The sequence below is a fragment of the Dermochelys coriacea genome, chromosome 8 (genome assembly GCF_009764565.3).
Source record: "Dermochelys coriacea isolate rDerCor1 chromosome 8, rDerCor1.pri.v4, whole genome shotgun sequence".
NCBI lineage: Eukaryota > Metazoa > Chordata > Testudines > Dermochelyidae > Dermochelys > Dermochelys coriacea.
The window spans coordinates 83,100,102-83,120,103 of NC_050075.1; the positions used below are offsets into that span (position 1 = coordinate 83,100,102).

Below are 20,002 nucleotides of genomic sequence, written 5' to 3' on the forward strand. Positions count from 1 at the left end.
CATGATTAACTAGCTGGTGGGAAAAGGTGGGAAAATTTTTGTAGCAATACAGGTATGACTTTCGCCTGGCTATCTGGGGCCTGGGCCCCATACCCATGCAAAGTCTCAGAAGACAATGGCTGCTCTGATTGTCCAGGTATTTAGTGCCAGGCAACTAATGACATGGGACTGCCAATCCCCTCTGCAGAAAGCCAGCCACTTTTGAGCAGCTGGAGAAAAAAGAAAAAGGTGGCTAGCCAGGTGATGAGAGGTTTGCCCAGGAAGAATAACAAAGGGAAGGAAGGGATTGTATAAGTGTGGGCTGCTAGAAGCAAGACACACTCTTCTGGACTTCAGAGTAGCAGCCGTGTTAGTCTGTATTCGCAAAAAGAAAAGGAGTACCGGTGGCACCTTAGAGACTAACAAATTTATTAGAGCATAAGCTTTCGTGAGCTACAGCTCACTTCATCGGATGCATCGAAATGCATCCGATGAAGTGAGCTGTAGCTCACGAAAGCTTATGCTCTAATAAATTTGTTAGTCTCTAAGGTGCCACCGGTACTCCTCTTCTGGACTAGGACTCAAGGGGCATCAGAGAGAGCTTGGGGCTCAGGACTGACCGAGATGGAATATTCTGTTACTCTCTATGTTAACCAAGGACTTTCTACGCTGTGTTACAGATATCTAATAAACCTTTCTGATTTTTACAACACTGTCTGAGATTCACTCCAGATTAAAACAACGAGGAGTCCTTGTGGCATCTTAGAGACTAACAAATTTATTTGGGCATAAGCTTTTGTGGGCTAGAACCCACTTCATCAGATATATGGAGTGGGAAAATACAGTAGCAGGTATATTTATACATAGTACATGAAAAGATGGGAGTTGCCTTACCAGGTGGGCGGTTGGTCTAACAAGACTAAATATACCTGCTACTGTATTTTCCACGCCATGCATCTGATGAAGTGGGTTCTAGCTCACAAAAGCTTATGCCCAAATAAATTTGTTAGTCTCTAAGGTACCACAAGGACTCCTCGTTGTTTTTTCTGATACAGACTAACACAGCTACCACTCTGAAACCTGACTCCAGATTAAGGAAATTAGGGGTGCATTGCTCCCTTTGGGTGTACAAGCCTTCCCCAGGTGTCCAATTCAAATGGATTCACTGAGGGGTGCTCACGGAGTTAAGCAGGGGTGCTGAAGGCTCAGAGGTTCGGTCCCAGAAGGCAGAGAATCCATGGGGCTTACCCCAGTAACAGAATGTAACCCAAAGGGGGATAACACACTGAAGGAGATTTTCTCGGGGACTCTTCCAGAGCTATGCGAGGGCACCAGACCTGTGGATTCTGTGACAAAGAATTATATTTAAAGAGCAGTTATCAAGGTTTGCCGTCATACTGTGTGGACATATCCAGTGGGGTTCCACATGGATTGGTCCTGGGTCCGGAAGTATTCCATATTTTCATTTATGACTTGAATAATGAAGTGGAGAATACATTTATAAAATATATGGATGACACCAAGCTGGGAGGGATTGCAAGCACTTTGGAGGACAAGGTTAGAATTCAAAATGAGCTTGACAAATTGGAGAATTGGTCTGAAATTAACAAAATGCAATTCAATAAAGACAAGGGCATAGTACTAAAATTAGGAAGGAAAATTCAAATGTGCAGCTACAAAATGGAGAGTAACTGGCTAGGCAGCAGTAGTGCTGAAAAGGATCTGGGGGCTATTGTGGCTCACAAATTGAATACGAGTAAACAATGTGATGCAGTTGCAAAAAAAGCTAATATCAGTCTGGAGGCTGGTAACTGGAGTGACAAATGTAAGGCACAGAAGGGAAATGTCCCGATCTGCCCAGCACTGGTGAGACCCCAGCTGGAGTACTGTGTCCAATTCTGGACACTACAATTTAAGAAAGATTGGACAAATTGGAAAGAGTCCAGAGGAGAGCCACTAAAATGATGAAAAGTTTAGAAAACCTGATCTATAAGAAAAAGCTAAAAAAACTGGACATATTTAGACTTCAGAAAACAAGACTGAGGGAGGACTTTAAGATAAGAGTATTCAAATACGTAAAGGGCTGTTATAAGGAGGAGAGTGATCAATTGTTCTCCATGTCCAGTGAATGCAGGACAAGAAGTAATGGGCTTAATCTGCAGCAAGGGAGATTTAAGTTAGGATATTCGGAAAACCTTTCTAACTATAAGGACAGTTAAACTCTGGAATAGGCTTCCCAGGGAGGTTATAGAATCCCCATCACTGGAGGTATTTAAGCACAGGTTAGATAAACACCTGTCAGGGATGATCTAGGTATATTTAGTCCTGCCTCAGTGCAGGGAGCTAGACTAGGTTACTTCTTGAGATCCCCTCCAGCCCCATGTTACTATAATTCTATGCTGAGATGCACAGTGTTTTCTAAAAGTATCAAATATGCTGTTTGCCACACTGTACCTATGCCATTCTGGGAATTGCCCAGATAAGTAACTAGCTACTTAATCATGGTCTGTAATCCTCCGTAATGTCACTTTAAGTCTCTGCTATAGCAGGCTCAGTGTGGCTAAAATAAACATAGCTCTTCATGAAGTTTATTTTGGTTCAGACATTCATAACTCATTTATCTTTGATCTGTTCTGAAATCATCATTTTGTACTTATCCCCAGATTGTGAGGTGCTCTGACACTATGGTCGTAGGTGCCATATTGGTACCTAAGATACACAGATAAGCAACTCAGGAACACATAAGTCTGTCTACTCTAGCACCATCTAGTTAATTCCTAAAGTAACTCACATCACCATAGTATTTGGTGGCCACAGATCATTATAGTGATATAGTACAAGAGTTAACTTACTCAATTGTCCAGGTAATCTTTCTCCATGGAGACTCCAGGAAACTGCTAATATCTAGGGGAAAAGGAACATATAACATTAAGAGTACGAAGCTATAATTTCCTCAGTAAACATTTTCTCTTTTGGTATCAACTTACCTTCAACTCGATACACCTCACATTCCATAAGGCCTAGATCATTTCCATGCAGATCAGCAACATTGTATGTGTAGTTGTTGTTAGAACTTGTTGCTGCTGCTGCTGCATTTTGGTTCAACAAATGTAGTGCTCCACCGCCAAAATTAGGGCCATTGGCACTATAGTCGTATATAGCACCTGATGCAGTTTTAACAGGAATTTTTAGTGGACTGAGCACTCCCTTTTTGCCTTTTAATCTAAAGAGAAAAGCCTTCTCATCATTTATATACCCTCCAGATGAAACATAGCTCTGATGTGTAAAGCCTCCAAAAATATAACCACTTCCATTATATGCTATTGCTACAGTTGGCCCTTGTGCATCACACTTGGCATGAAATATAGAAGCATTGTAGCCATGGACGCTTGCTTTATAGAGAAGAGAGAATTGTCTGCTCCCCAACAAATGTTGCAGTTGCTTTACTTCATCTTGTGTTAATCTAGATTTGACACAAGCCATTCTTCTTAATCTAAAAAGACAGAAAAGACGTTACAAGTACAAGTATAACAATAAGAAAAATCTATCATTATTTTTATCTCATCTCAACAAAGATGGAAGACAGTAGTGAAGGTCTTTGTTCCCCATGGAATAAAGTGGCGTTTTAGTAAATCATTATCATCATCATCATTAGTAGCTTTATTCCATGAGTATCTAGACGCTCCAACTGAGGACATGTGTGTTGTGCCTAACATTGCCTTAGGCACTATCCAAACACATAGTTAGAGACAGTCCCTAACCCAAAAAGCCTACCATCAAAATAAACCAGGCAGACAAATAGTGGGAGAAAGATTTTTTTATCCCCATTAACAGATGGGAGAAATGAAGCAGAGAAAGTCAGCTAGTATAAATCAGCGTAGCTTCATGGACTTCACAGCAAAATACTTTTTCTGCCTGAATGGAGACAAAATATTCTTAAAATGTATGGCCCAATTTTGTTGCCTTTACTCAGGCAAAACTCCTATTGACTTCAATGCAAATCAGGCCCTTTTTATCTAAATGGTGAAACCTTTCATACTGTAACCTGACGCTAATCTTCCTTAGACTGGATAACTCCACAGACTTCACTGATTTACCGTGGTGTAAATGAGAGAAAATACATATTCACTGTCTCAAAAATATAATTCCCAGTTTATGGAGTGAATCTTTTTCAATTTCCAATAACAAAAGAATGGCATACTGGGTAAGACTAATGGTCCATCTAACCCGGTATCCTGTCTTCTGATAGGTTTCAGATTGGCAGCCGTGTTAGTCTGTATTCGCAAAAAGAAAAGGAGTACTTGTCGCACCTTAGAGCATTTTTATTAGAGCATAAGCTTTTGTGAGCTACAGCTCACTTCATCGGATGCATTTGGTGGAAAAAACAGAGGGGAGATTGATATACACACACAGAGAACATGAAACAATGGGTTTATCATACACACTGTAAGGAGAGTGATCACTTAAGATAAGCCATCACCAGCAGCGGGGGGGGGGGGGGGGGGGAAGGAGGAAAACCTTTCATGGTGACAAGCAAGGTAGGCTATTTCCAGCAGTTAACAAGAATCTCTGAGGAACAGTGTGGGGTGGGGGGGGGGAGAAATAACATGGGGAAATAGTTTTACTTTGTGTAATGACTCATCCATTCCCAGTCTCTATTCAAGCCTAAGATAATTGTATCCAGTTTGCAAATTAATTCCAATTCAGCAGTCTCTCTTTGGAGTCTCGTTGGAGTCTACTCTACTTGTGCTACATTGATGACATCTTCATCATCTGGACCCATGGAAAAGAAGCCCTTGAGGAATTCCACCAGGATTTCAACAATTTCCATCCCACCATCAACCTCAGCCTGGACCAATCCACACAAGAGATCCACTTCCTGGACACTACGGTGCTAATAAGCGATGGTCACATAAACACCACCCTATATCGGAAACCTACTAACCGCTATTCCTACCTACATGCCTCTAGCTTTCATCCAGATCATACCACACAATCCATTGTCTACAGCCAAGCTCTACGATATAACCGCATTTGCTCCAACCCCTCAGACAGAGACAAACACCTACAAGATCTCTATCATGCATTCCTACAACTACAATATCCACCTGCTGAAGTGAAGAAACAGACTGACAGAGCCAGAAGAGTACCCAGAAGTCACCTACTCCAGGACAGGCCCAACAAAGAAAATAACAGAACGCCACTAGCCATCACCTTCAGCCCCCAACTAAAACCTCTCCAACGCATCATCAAGGATCTACAACCTATCCTGAAGGACGACCCATCACTCTCACAGATCTTGGGAGACAGGCCAGTCCTTGCTTACAAACAGACCCCCAATCTGAAGCAAATACTGACCAGCAACCACACACCACACAACAGAACCACCAACCCAGGAACCTATCCTTGCAACAAAGCCCGTTGCCAACTCTGTCCACATATCTATTCAGGGGACACCATCATAGGGCCTAATCACATCAGCCACACTATCAGAGGCTTGTTCACTTGCGCATCTACCAATGTGATATATGCCATCATGTGCCAGCAATGCCCCTCTGCCATGTACATTGGTCAAACTGGACAGTCTCTACGTAAAAGAATGAATGGACACAAATCAGACGTCAAGAATTATAACATCCAAAAACCAGTTGGAGAACACTTCAATCTCTCTGGTCACCCGATTACAGACCTAAGAGTGGCTATCTTTCAACAAAAAAGCTTCAAAAACAGACTCCAACGAGAGACTGCTGAATTGGAATTAATTTGCAAACTGGATACAATTAACTTAGGCTTGAATAGAGACTGGGAATGGATGAGTCATTACACAAAGTAAAACTATTTCCCCATGGTATTTCTCCTCCCCACCCCACCCCACCCCCCACTGTTCCTCAGATATTCTTGTTAACTGCTGGAAATAGCCTACCTTGCTTGTCACCATGAAAGGTTTTCCTTCTTTCCCCCGCTGCTGCTGGTGATGGCTTATCTTAAGTGATCACTCTCCTTACAGTGTGTATGATAAAACCCATTGTTTCATGTTCTCTGTGTGTGTATATCAATCTCCCCTCTGTTTTTTCCACCAAATGCATCTGACGAAGTGAGCTGTAGCTCACGAAAGCTTATGCTCTAATAAATTTGTTAGTCTCTAAGGTGCCACAAGTACTCCTTTTCTCCTTACAGTGTGTATGATAAACCCATTGTTTCATGTTCTCTGTGTGTGTATATCAATCTCCCCTCTGTTTTTTCCACCAAATGCATCCGATGAAGTGAGCTGTAGCTCACGAAAGATTATGCTCTAATAAATTTGTTAGTCTCTAAGGTGCTACAAGTACTCCTTTTCTTTTTGTCTTCTGATAGTAATCATTGCCAGATGCTTCAGAGGGAATGAATAGAACAGGGCAATTTTGAGTGATCCATCCCTATTGTCCAGTCCCAGCTTCTGACACTTGGAGCTTTAAGGACACCCAGAGTACAAGTTTGCATCCCTGATCATCTTCGATAATAATCATTGATGGACCTATCCTCTATGAACTTACTTAATTCTTTTTTGAATCCAGTTATATTTTTGGCCTTCACAACATCTGCTGGCAATAAGTTCCACAGGTTGACACTGCACTGTGTGAAGAAGTATTTTCTGTTTGTTTTAAAAATACTGCCTATTAATTTCATTAGGTGACCCCCTAGTTCTTGTGTTATATGAAGGAGTAAATAACACTTTCCTAGTCACTTTTTCCATACCATCCATGATTTTATAGAACTCTATCATACCCCTCCTTAGTCATCTCTTTTCTAAATCAAACAGTATGAAAGTTGTTCCACACCCGTAATCATTTTTGTTGTCCTTCTCTGCATCTTTTCCAATACTGTTATATCTTTTTAGAGATGGGGTGACCAGAACTGCATACAGTATTCAAAATGATTAAAGGTCTAGAAAACATGACCTATGAGGGAAGATTGAAAAAATTGGGTTTGTTTAGTCTGGAAAAGAGAAGACTGAGAGGGGACATGATAACAGTTTTCAAGTACATAAAAGGTTGTTACAAAGAGGAGGGAGAAAAATTGTTCTTCTTAATCTCCGAGGATAGGACAAGAAGCAATGGGTTTAAATTGCAGCAAAGGCGGTTTAGGTTGGACATTAGGAAAAAATTCCTAACTGTCAGAGTGATTAAGCACTGGAATAAATTGTCTTGGGAGGTTTTGGAATCTCCATCATTGGGAATTTTCAAGATCAGGTTGGACAAACGCCTGTCAGGGATGGTCTAGAGATAATACTTAGTCCTGCCTTGAGTGCAGGGGACTGGACTAGATGACCTGTCGAGGTCCCTTCCAGTCCTATGATTCTATGTGGGTGTATCATATATTTTTATAATGGCACTATAATATTTTCTGTTTTATTTTCTATCCCTTTCCTAATGGTTCCTAACACTGTTAGCTTTTTTGACTGCCGCTACACATTGAGTGGATGTTTTCAGAGAACTATCCACAATGACTCCAATTTCTCTTTCTTGAGTGGTAACAGCTAATTTAGACCCCATCATTTTGTATGCATAGTTGGGATTATTTCCCCCCCAATATGCATTACTTTGTACTTATCAACATTGAATTTCTTTTGCTATTTTGTTGCCCAGTCACACAGTTTTCCCTTTGTAACATTTTGCAGTCAGCTTTGGACTTAACTATCTTGAGTAATCTGCAAATTTTGCCACCTCACTGTTTACTCCTTTTTCCAGATCATTTATGAATATGTTGAATACTAGTGGTCACAGTACAGACCCCTGGAGAATGCCACTCTCCATTCTGAAAACTGACCATTTATTCCTACCCTTTGTTTCCTATCTTTTAACCAGTTACCAATCCATGAGAGGACCTTCCCTCTTATCCCAGGACTTATTAGTTTGCTTAAGAGCCACTGATGAGGGACCTTGTCAAAGGATTTCTGAAAGATCAAGTACACTATATCCACAGGATCACCGTTGTCCAAATGCTTGTTGACACCCTTAAAGAATTCTAATATAATGGCCTTTACAAAAGCCATGTTGACTCTTCACCAATATATCATGTTTATCTATGTGTCTGATAATTCTGCTGTTTTGTATAGTTTCAACCAATTTGCTTGGTAATGAAGTTAGGCTTACCGGCCCGTTATTGCCAGGATCACCTCTGAAGCCCTTTTTAAAAATCAACATTAGATTAGCTACTCTCCAGTCACCTGGTACAGCAGCTGATTTCAGCAACAGGTTAGTAGTTCTGCAATTTTATATATGAAACTCTTGGGTGAATATCATCTGATTGTGGTGACTTATTACTGTTCAATTTATCAATTTGTTCCAAAACATCCCCTGCTGCCACACCACCTCCTGAGATAGTTCCTCAGATTTGTCACCTAAAAAGAATAGCTCAGGTGTGAGGATTTCCCCAACATACTCTAAAAAGAATTAATTTAGCTTCTCCGCAATGGCCTTGTCTTCCTTGAGTGCTCCTTTAGCACCTCGATTGTCCAATGGCACTGTTTGGCAGGCTTCTGGTGTATTAAAAAAATGCTGCTGGTTTTTATGTCTTCACTAGTTGTTCTTCAATTTCTTTCTTGGCCTGCCTTATTGTATTTCTACACTTGACCTGCCCAAGTTTATCCTCCTTTCTATTTTCCTCACTAGAATTTGACTTCCAATTTCTAAAGGATGCCTTTTTCCCTCTCACCACCGCTTTTACTCTGCTGTTTAGTCACAGTGGAACTTTGCTGCTTTTTCTTTTCTTTTTTTTTTAATTTGGGATGTACATTCCGTTTGAGCTTCTATTATGCTGTTTTTAAATAGTCTCCAGGCAATTTTAAGGCAATTCACCCTTGTGACTGTTTCTTTTAATTTCCATTTAACTAGCTTCCTCATTTTTGTGGTTCCCTTTTTTGAAGTTAATGGCTACTGTGGTGGGTGTCTTCGGCATTTTCCCCCTCCAACGATGTTAAGTTTAACGCTATGGTCACAATGAGTGGTTCAGCTACATTCACCTATTGGACCAGATCCCGTGTCCCACTTAGGACTAAATCCAGAATTGCCTCTCCCCTTGTGGGTTCCAGGACAAGTTGCTCGGGAAACAGTCATTTATGGTGCCTAGAAATTTTACCTCTGCATCACTTCCTGAGGCAACGTATATACCCAGTCAATAGGAGGATAGTTGAAAAAAAACATTATTAATGTATTTTCTGCCTTTGTCGCCTTTCTCTGAATATTTCACAATCATTGTTACTATACCAGTCAGATGGCTGGTAGTATATTCATACTGCTACACTCTTCCTCCATCTTCAAGGATGGAATTACTGTCCATAGAGATTCTACAGTACAATTTGATTCATTTAAGATTTTTACTTTGACGCTATGCTTTCTTTCACATGTAGTGGCACTACCCCACCAATGAACTACTCTATCATTACTATATATTTTGCACCCTGGCCAGTTAATGATCAGCTGAAAGCACAGAGTCAGTCTTGCAAATCTTAACCTGAAAGCTACTTGTATGAGCAAAGTGCATAGGGTTTATTGTCTGCATAACCACACAAGATTAGTTTAATAATTCTGAAGCTAATGTAGCAAGCAGAAACAATTAACGAACACATCAATGTTATTTGTGTTTTCACCTTGCCACGTTTCATTTCTTCTTCACTGCACTGTTTCTATGGACTGACACAGAGGCTAACACACCTCCAACAATTGTTCTTTTTTAAGTTCTCTTAATATTTTCCGGGGGGGGGTTGGTTTTTTTTCCATACTGACTGCTCCTCTGCCAGAAGAAATCTTTGTTGTGCAGCCAGACTGTGGGGGGGGAGGGGGGCAGGGAGGGGACGACAATGACTTTTTTGCTGAGGAATGCCTTTAGGCAATTTGGATCTGTCTATATTGGATTTCAAACTCTTGAGTATCATGTCAAATGGTATATACTCTATTTTATTATTCTTCATTATGGAGATAAAAATGAAATATAAAGCTGTCCTTTACTCTTTGGGTCCTGTATCTATAATTATGCAGAACTTTCAAGACCACTTATTGCTTAATTTCATATTAACAAATTTCTGCATGGTACAGTGCACATACTTTGCTCAGAAATGTACAATACATGCTATCTTGAATAAATGTTCTTGTCTCGTCTCCAGCTTGGAGAATTTAAAAAGAACATTCTTCACAAGATCGCCAAAGTATTCCTCTGTCCAAATATATTAGAATGATGGGACAGAAAATATGAAACTCCACATTCTACTATTGGTAGGGGAGCACTTCCTAAACACACTATGCTCCCTGCTTATCAAGAAGAACTAGACCTAACACTTGTTTTGGTTTCAGAGTAGCAGCCGTGTTAGTCTGTATTTGCAAAAAGAAAAGGAGTACTTGTGGCACTTTAGCAACTAACAAATTTATTTGAGCATTAGCTTTCGTGAGCTACAGCTCACTTCATTGGATGCGTTCAGTGGAAAATATAGTGGGGGTACATCAAGAATGACTTCTCTTGCAACAGTAAGCCAATTTCTCTGCTCTCTATTTAAATATATTGCCCTGAAGAGGATGATCCAGGGTTCAATTATTACCACTAAAATCTTAGGAATATTTAGTGTAGAAAAGACTAGTAGAGTTAGAATTACTTGAAAGTTCTTTACCTAGCCTGTAGGTGGAGCTAGAGTGTTATGGTTAACATTGTTGCCCCAAATGCCCAGTTTCGACCTAAGCTTCAAAGCTGATGTTACCCTGAATAAATCAAGAGTTACATTACTGTACCATGCGCATAGGTATAACTTGAACCCCATCTTGTATACTACCATATTCACACCTCTGCATCCACATTCAAGAGCAGATTTTTGCCCTTCTGTGGGTATTAGTTAAAGGAATAGTAGGGGGACTATTTTACTACCTGTCTTGTGGTTATATCACAAACTGACAGGTTCTGGCACTCAGCAGCCACTGCTACCGTCCATCAGTGCTGAATGCCAACTTCCCCTTGGTCTCTGTACCAGAGGCTTTGCTAACATGTTCAGCGTGAAACGAAGAGATTTCTTTTAAACAGTGCTCTTAGCTCAGAGGTGATGTTATGGAACAAGGGCATCCAGAATAGGATTGTTGTTATTTTCAGCTCATTGGTAGCTGGCACAACCCTCTCATTCTGGCTCTTCGATCTCGACACTTCCTCCTTGCTCAGCACGGCGAGCATACAAACGGCTTTCTGAAGCCCGGCCTGGGATATGCAGGACTCCACCGGCTAAAGTGATCACTATCTGGTTTAACTAGCCTCGGGTCTGATCTGAAAAGAGCTAGCTTAGCGTTTTGATCGCAAGCATTGCTTTAACGAAGCCACAACGCAAGTGTGAAAGCTTGGGGAGGGAAGCTTTAGCTTCGTCTTCCTGCTCCTGACACCAGCTGCAAGTTAAGAGCCTAGCACCATAGAAAGCGAAATTTTCCGACCGCCGCCGGCCGGCACTTCAAAACCAAACCTTCTCTCGATCCGTCTTAGCATTTGAAGAGGTCAAAGAATGACTGTTTTCCAAGATATGGGCTCTTACCGTGAACGCCCGTCTGCTGGGACGCCTCAGGGCGGAGAAGAAACGAAACTGAAAGTCAACCCTTTGCTCTCTCCGCCCTGGCCGCCGATACCAAAGCAGCCCGCGGTGTTGGATTTCTCCTGGCTCCCGGGCGCAAGCGACCGGCTCAGAGACGCTCCAGCTAAAACATGAAAGAAAGACGATGTGATCTCCAGCTCCCAGTGAGAACCGGCGCCACTCATGGTGTAATAACAAGGAAAGGAAAGGGCTAGACTTCGAAATAAAGAGCGAGTGCAAAGTCTTGTTTAAAAGTGAAGGTTTTGTGGGTGAAATCCTGGCTCCACTGGAAGCTTTGCCACGAGTGCCAGGAGTTCGCCCTGCAAGTGCTAGGTAGGGTACAAATCGGAATGGCGGCACGGCTCACCAGAGGTGCTGGAAGTGGGGGGTGCTGCAGCACCCGCCTGGCCTGTAGCAGTTTCTATTATATGCAGGGTTTAGACTTTGGTTCAATGGCTCTCAGCAGGCCCACAATAAAAATAGTTCCAGCAGCTGCGCTGCTCACTTGGCAGTGCCTTGGTGTCAATGGGCCAGGCAGCAGAGACTCGAACCCTAGCTCTCTATAAACGCAATGAAAGGTTTTGGTAGGAGGCAGGATTTTGTCTGAAAGCTTCATTGTCCAGGGGTGCTGTTTTCATGGTAGGCATTTGATTTTTGCAGTTAAAAGCTAGACCCTTCTCTAACAGGAGGGCAGTAAGAGGCAGCATAATTCTGTCCAGGGCAGCCTGGGAGTGCCCATTCCATTGACATCTCACACCCACACTGAACGCCTACTGGAAATAGCATCATCTTTTTAATGCTATTTTCTCAGGTGAAAGGAAAGATCAGGAAGGCTTGGGTGGGGCCGGGTTCTCCAGAAGCCAAGCACAGGACAGCCATACCCTGCTGACAAGGACTGTATGAGACGGGGCCTGCCAGGCAGGGGAGAGTCAGGCACCCATTTTCCCTGTCCATTTCCCACAATGCCAACGCACATCAGGGGCAGGATTTCCTTGACTCTCCCTGTCCCGCTCTCCCTTTGCTCCTCCCACTCGCTCGCTCTCTCCTACACAGAGAGTGGAGAAGAGGGTGGGAAATGAGCAGAAAGAGAGAGAAGTGACTGGAGAGGAGCAGATCCTGTGGATGGGGTATGGAATGCAAGGGGGCAAGAGAGGCAGTGAAGGAGAAAATGGGAGGGTGGAGGCTGTTCAGCTGAGCCAGCTAACTTCCTGGACACAGAAAAGAGAGAGAGAAGACTGGTTGTGAGGAAGGAGGAAGAGAATCAGTTCAGGCAATTTTTACTTACCCAAGGTTCCTTCCCCAGGCTCGACTGTTGGGACTGACTGGACTACAGTGGAGTCTTGAAGAGGTCCTGCCTCATGGCATAGCTGGACCTCTCACATGGCCCCCGTCCTCCTCCTCCTCTACCTCCTCCTTGTCCTCGCTGTTCATGCCAGGGGCCTGTGACTCAGGCTCCTTGGAGGTATCCATGGTGGTGTGCAGGGTAGCAGGGGGTTCTCCCCCAAGTACAGCATACAGCTCTTTGTAAAAGCAGCATTCTGCAGTTCAGCACCAGATTGATTACGGCCTTCTTGGCCTACCGTTATTCCTGCCGCAGATCCTCCACCGTTGTGCCACAATGCTTCTGATCCCTGTCATATCCCCTCCCCTGCATCCCCTGTGCAATAGATGTCCATGTTTCTACAGCTGGTCCGTAGCTGTGCTTGCACAGCATTTCCCCACAGGCAGAGGAGATCCAATATCGCCTATATACTACATGCCGGAGTGTGTCAGGAGCATGTAACTGGCATGGTCAGCTGGCAGTTGCACACAACAATGGAGGCCTGCTAGGTGTGCTCATCCAGATAGGCAATCGGGAAAAGTCTTTTAAAAAATTCACATAGTTTTAAATGGAGGAGGAGGGGAGCTTCTGGTCGTGACCCCTGGGCAGTGGATTTAACAATTGTGACCAGATCAATCAGTGTCAGGCATTTTTACCATATTTGCTATAAATGGTTGTGTGGTCTTCTCTGCACTTGTATTCAGGAACTTTAATGCTAAGATCAGTGACAGCAAGAGCACAAGAAAATTTAAGAAATAAACATCCTCTGCGTTCCTTATATAATATCAACAACAGGATCAGTTGGTTAGGTAAGAAGCTGTCGGTGGTACAGGACTGGTTTCTAGTTGCAATAATAAATTATTCTCTTACTTTAATACCAGCCTGTACCCACAGATCTTTATAGTCATGCAAACAAGTTACAATTAAACTACTGTCAAACATTAAGAATGGAGTAATAACAGTGAACATTTATTAATGTTTTAGAATTTATTCTTTCTGTCAAAACCAATAGTAAAAATCAAAAAAGCTAATAATAATGTGGAAATTGGTTTTAAACCAAAATGCTTACTTGACTTTTGTTTATCTTTACTTAGCCATGATTTTTTCCATGATGCATCACAATAGTTCTTACTTCGTGTTCAAGACAAAGTCAGGATTGTCCCCATTGGTCTGGTAAGAAATTTTTAAATATAAGAAAGAAAAGTATAAGTAGGGGTCAATAAAGTAAAAAAAGACAATGAAGATGGTTAAAGCAGCAGTGGGAATTTCAATGGCTCCAACTCTGCAAATAGATCTCCATGCACAGATCCTTACTTCTACACAGAATCTCATTGAAATCATATGAGATCCCCTTAAAGAACAGAGATCCTGTGGTAGGACAAGGGTGAATGAGAGATGCAGAAACAAAGATGCATGATCTGGAAAAGAATGGAACTAGCAAGGACTTGAACCAGGTATCCAGAATAGAATGGTGCCATGAAAACTGACCAGAGCCTCTGTTTGCACAAATTAAAAGAACAGGGTGGCACTAACACTAGTAAAGTCAGAAGACGTGAAAGGAAGTACTACTTCCCAGAACACACAGTCTGTTTATAGAATTCACATCAGCCACTCAAGTACTGTGGATAGATTCAGTGAATTTATAATATTTGTAACTATGCCACCTAAAGAAAATCAGATTTCATGTTTCATGGTCTAAAATTGCCCTAGGGATTAGGAAGGAAGTTTTCCCTAGGTAAGTGATGTATAATTGGGTAGTTGCATGAGTTATGATGGGTAGCCACTGTCCTCTGAAGTACCAGGAACTGGAAATTTGCAGATAAATTATCATATTTCACAGAATAGTGATTTCATCTGTCTGGACACTTTGTTCCTTTGATCCAAGATTCTTCCAAGATATTCCCTGGAATATATTTTATATACTTTAGATAGTTATTCCTGAGACACCTATTTCATTCTCATTAATACCATATCTGACCATCCAGTAATTTTACTAGCACTTTCGGAATGGTGTATTGTATATTCCAAATGTCTTTTTATACCAACTATATAAAACTAACATTGCCAATAGTATATTACTGTCCTTTCCTGCAACTATCAGTCAATTCAGCTCACATGTACCATTACAAATACTGTAGTATACCAACTTTATATACCGTTGCTGGGAAGTAAATTAACAAAATAACTTAGAATTTCATCATTCTATTCAAAGCACTTTCTTTAAATTAGTGGCAGTCAGAATACAGTTCAGATTCAAAACACCAATAGTGTTTAAATTATACTTCTTTATTCAATTTAATGTTCAATTAGAAGGTTACAAAAAATGTTTGCAAAGGCAAGTTGCAGTCTATTCTAGAGTACTGTACCTATCTTTTGTGATAGGTTCCCCCCACCTCTCTAATACATTTTCTCAGGTACAGAACATCATGCATTTTCCAAATCCTTTCCCTCTATTTCAAATTTCATTTAATCCATCATTGACAGCTTTGTATTGTGGTAGGCAAGCAGCCACTTTGGCTTCTCTTTGGCTCTGGCTGTTCTCAGTCTGACTCATTATTTTGCAGATATAAGAGAAACATCATAGGTGAGTCAAGATACTATTCAAAAGATCCTTGTACCAAAAAAAAATAAAAATAAAAATCAGAGATAGAGTATCCTTGTTCCTTTCTTGATACGAGAACATTCAGGACTGGCAACCACATACTGAGTTTCTCTGTTAATCATACATACTCTACTGAGATTTATTACCTTTATTAAAAAATTATAGTGTAGGTGGAACTAAAATACCTGTCTTTTGCAATAAATGAGCATATATTCATGTGTAATGTAAATCCATTATGAGGTGTGCTTTAAGTATTGTAAAGTTTTTAGTCATTTTCTATTCTATAACGGTTATAAAAATAATGAACTTGAATTTTCCAAAGTAGAGAAATTTAAGACACATCAATTATTTCCTTTGTATTTTTTCAGATAACCTCCTCTGAAGAAAGTGTCATTCTGATTACAACAGTGAGAGTGCAAAATCACACATTTCTCTGTGAATATTGGGCATGATCGAAAGCCCACTTAGGTCTCTTATTAACTTCAGTGGACAGTGGATGAGACTCTTGAACACAACTTTACCACTATTAAGAACCTTGCTGCAGCAACTGGCTGCAAAGGCTGCTGGAAAGTTTTGATGCTCTCATGGTAAAGCTTTACCGTTTATTTGCCCATAAGAATGGCTATTCCAGCTATTATTTCCTACTTTTTATACTCTAATAAATTTGTTAGTCTCTAAGGTGCCACAAGTACTCCTTTACTTTTTATACTGTTTGACTGAGATGCATATTTTATACTGGACATCTGCTCTTTTATATTAACTATTCATATTTTTTAAGACAGCAAGGATTGTGGACAAATATGGACAATGAGCATGAAAATGCAAGGGAGGAGAAATGTGACAACACCTTTAACTCCCTTTGATTGTTAAGCCCAAATTAATATCTTCTATGCATAATAATCTTGACAGTGAAACTTATAAAAACGTAGAGAGAATGACAGCAGGGTTATTCTCATTGTCTGCAAAGAAAAGTAATTATAGCAAACTAAAAATACTGAACATTAAATATAGTTGGACTCATTTAAGATTGTACAAACATCATTCTATCCATGATGTCAGAAATATACCTGATTGGAGCCTGTGGGTGTTTCTGTAACAGTTTTGGGGAAGACAATATGCCAAATCAGATATAGTATTTTTTCCCTCTGCCTGTATTGTAGCTTTTCTCTCTACTCAGTAGAGACCAGAGAGTAGTCTTTTCAGCACTTTGATATATGTGTATTCCCACAAATATCATACTGAGTTAAATCTCTGATAGAAGGTCAGTGACACAAAATCTTGGAAGGAAAACATTTACTAAATAAATCTATATATGACTACATCATAGTTACTTACAGTCCTTGAAACAAGTGTGAATATTGGCAATAAGAAATCTTTTAAAGACAACACTTTCAGTGGGGTTTCCCCCAAGTTTTAGTACTTGTGGCTATCATAACTTCAAATGTAAAATATAGTTAGGTGCATACACTCCCCTCGGACTCTTCCTCTGAGAGGATTTACCTTTCTCAGTGTCATAGTGTCCAAACCAGCTATAGGTCACATCAGTTTCTTAAAAAGTGATAATCCCACAGTCTCCTTCAGATTCCCCTCAGGTATTTGCAATGACAGTCTGCAATTTGCATAGCCTGCAGCATTTCTAGCAGTGCAGTTGGGTGAGGGAGCCAACAGACTGGCTAAGACCCTGGAATATAATCCTTACAGCAGAACTTTGTGGTCCCTGCACTGCTCCAGCACTGCATCCTCCCACTCCTCCTATTTATATATTACACCTCCACCCCATGAGTTGCTATTCGGCTGCCATTGGTTACTCTCTCAGGGACTCTGGGTGTGTCCTGCCAGGCTGCTTAACCACAATGGAAATCACCTAAATAGCTTCAGATAGCTAATAAGCAAGCCTAGTGCCCACCACCCAATTTTTGGATGACGCTGGCCCATCCAGCAGAGTCACTGCCCAGCTCCAGCAAGTCTTCACACTGAGGCCCCAAAACAAAACAAACAAAAAAACAAAAGAAGTATCTTGCCCCAGTTTCTTCCTTTATCTGCACTACTCCTCATACACTGAAGAATTGGATCACAGGCTTTTCAGACCCACATCCTCAATGATATTTAGGCACCTATTTGCCCCTTTAGGTTCCTAAGTCCACCATTTAAGGTGGGAGTCACAAAGGAGCTTAGGTGCCTACCAGAGTTAGGAACCTACATAGCCTTGTGAATCCCATCCTTAGGCTCCACCGCTATTTTATAAACCAGCACTCACATTCCACCTAACCCCATAGGCACCTAAGTTTCTACCAGTTGGTATTTACAAACCTCCCATAGTCCTGACTGCCCCACGGCTAACAAGCTGCTTAGAGACTTAGCTGAAGCTGAAAGCTTTGGAGGCCCCAAAGTGGGATTCTGAAACCAGGCAGGGCATGTCAATAGGGTACAATCCTTTAGGTGTGCTTTGAGCACGCCTAAGACCCAATACCTGACAGACCCCACAGCAGAAGGGCCAGACACAGGCCCCCAACAGGCAGATGGGCAGCTCAGCACCCACACAAGACAGCAGGGACACAGGGAAATGTAGGGTGAGTATGAGAGCAGTATCGAGCATTAGCAGGAGACAGTGAAAGACAGAGACTGTTTCAGCTGCTAGGGCATGGGCTACCTAGGAACTAAGCTAGGTCAGCCGCTTAACTCCAGGAGAGGGTTCACGACTGAGGATCCCAAATGGAGGGAGGACCTATCTCTGGCCCATCAGCCAGGCGGCCCATATTAGGTGCCTAAGCCCTCCTCTTTCCACCCCTTACTTCAGCATTTCATTCCTCGCTAACTTAGGTGGCTTCCAGTCAGTTTGCTGGTTTTTGAGAATGCCTTTCTGGGGCCCCTGCCGCTCCCTGTGTGCCTAGCTGGAGGCTGAGGAGTCGATTAGGCAGCAGTCTACCTAGGGGTTAGGCATTGCAGTACTGACTGAAGCCACTCCTACACACCTTTGAGTTTCTGGGCCTTCGTCTCTTCCACTTAGAAGACACATTTATGACCTTTGGAATCTTCTGAATCAAACGTATTTCAAAATATATTGATGATGGCAAATACTTGAGATAGTGAGCAGTCCCTCTCCAATCCCTCTCCCCTACTTTTATAATTAACTTCCTTTTTTCCCCTATATGTCTCTTCATATTTGCAAATATGTACAACTCACCCTTTATTATGGCCATAACATGAAATAATATTATGCAATATTCTTCCCTTACCCAGTGAGGAACTAACTTTACAATTGTAGCTCCTATTGCTTTGATGTTTTCTTTGTCCTCTGGGCCTCAACAATTTTCTGTGGTAATGAGTTCCTCTGTCTACTTATGTGTTGTGTGCAGAAGTACAACAGTATAGGCAGTTCATTCTAAGACACGGCCTGCAGATAGTGAAAAAATAGGCTTGATGAAGAATTCTTTTACTTAACTGCCATGGAAGTCCATAGGTGTTTTGCATGCAGCTTATCAACTGAGATTCACCCACAATTAGGGTGACCACAGATAGCAAGTGTGAAAAATCAGAACAGGGGTTGGAGGATAACAGGTATCTATATAAGAAAAAGCCCCAGATATCAGGACTGTCCCTATAAAATTGGGACATCTGGTCACCCTACCCACAATCAGTCCTTGAGGAGAGCTTCTAAATGTTAATCTCCAGGCTAAATCTTACCAAAGCACTCTAAGAATTGCTTCAGCTTCTTCCCTTCTCTCTCAGTGTTTGTGTAGAGTTAACACCACTGAAATTATTAAACAGCAGTTTCTCTCCTCAACATCAGCACATGAGCTAGTAAATGACAAAAGAGCCCCAACTGCAAAACTATTAGATGATCCTCTTAAATGATGCATGAAAAATAGAATACACACACACTGATGCTGATATATTAGTCTGATTCTACAGGGCTAGAAATTGCAATAAAAATTGTTTTATATGGTACACTGAGGAAAGGTGAGATAAAAGCTTCATTGCAACCCAGCAGTCACTTGGTTTCATTTTTTTCCCCAAGAGGTTCTGATTTACCTCAAAAGACCTTTGAAGGTCACTTATATCTTGTTTTTCCATTTTGTTAAGCATCTCAGTATGCTACTTGTGGGATGTAATACACTTTTACTGTATTTTTACTATTGGTCTCCTGAAGACAAGGTTGGATGGAGGTAGCTATATATGTTTATAAAATATGCTTTAGCAGGATAAATACATTTTGACAGCAAAATATCAGGAGATGTAAAGAGGCTCTCCCGTACTCCCATCCCATCACCTGCTGTTGTCTTATGATGGAGAGACCTGGTGGCTTGCTATATGCCTCTGCTTTCTTGGCAGAGAGGCGGCTGGATGGTAGTCTTGTTCACATTGGACTTGGATCAGTGGGTAATAAAAACTCCTCCCCAAATAGTTGTGTGCTCACAGAAAAGAAAATAATAAAGAATTGAATCATAGGTCAGGCAAGAGTGTAAAATAAAATCCTGCCCCATAGTCTTTTCTAAAGCATCTTTATGTAGCACTATTTTCTAGAAAT

At 41.4% G+C, this 20,002-nt stretch overlaps 1 protein-coding gene and 1 long non-coding RNA gene across 3 annotated transcripts in view; one reads left to right on the top strand and one right to left on the bottom strand.

The window, feature by feature from the left end:
• The window catches only part of IFI44L (interferon induced protein 44 like), a 66,880-nt gene that overhangs the window by 12,745 nt on the left and 34,133 nt on the right, over positions 1–20,002 (bottom strand). The window contains exons 1-3 of one of the 2 annotated variants that reach the window (XM_038413290.2): positions 11,516–11,634; positions 2,967–3,472; positions 2,832–2,883 (exon numbers count right to left, since the gene is read on the bottom strand). In XM_038413290.2, the coding sequence (XP_038269218.1) occupies positions 2,832–2,883; positions 2,967–3,462 (548 nt within the window). In that variant the 5' untranslated portion in view covers positions 3,463–3,472; positions 11,516–11,634. Of the gene's footprint in view, positions 1–2,831; positions 2,884–2,966; positions 3,473–11,515; positions 11,635–20,002 lie in introns of those variants that run through there. The other variant, XM_043490678.1, reaches the window with a different exon arrangement.
• LOC119860082 lies at positions 11,654–19,912 on the top strand. The gene is made up of 3 exons (XR_005294426.2): positions 11,654–11,884; positions 13,967–14,045; positions 15,843–19,912. It is a non-coding gene; the product is annotated as an uncharacterized LOC119860082 (long non-coding RNA).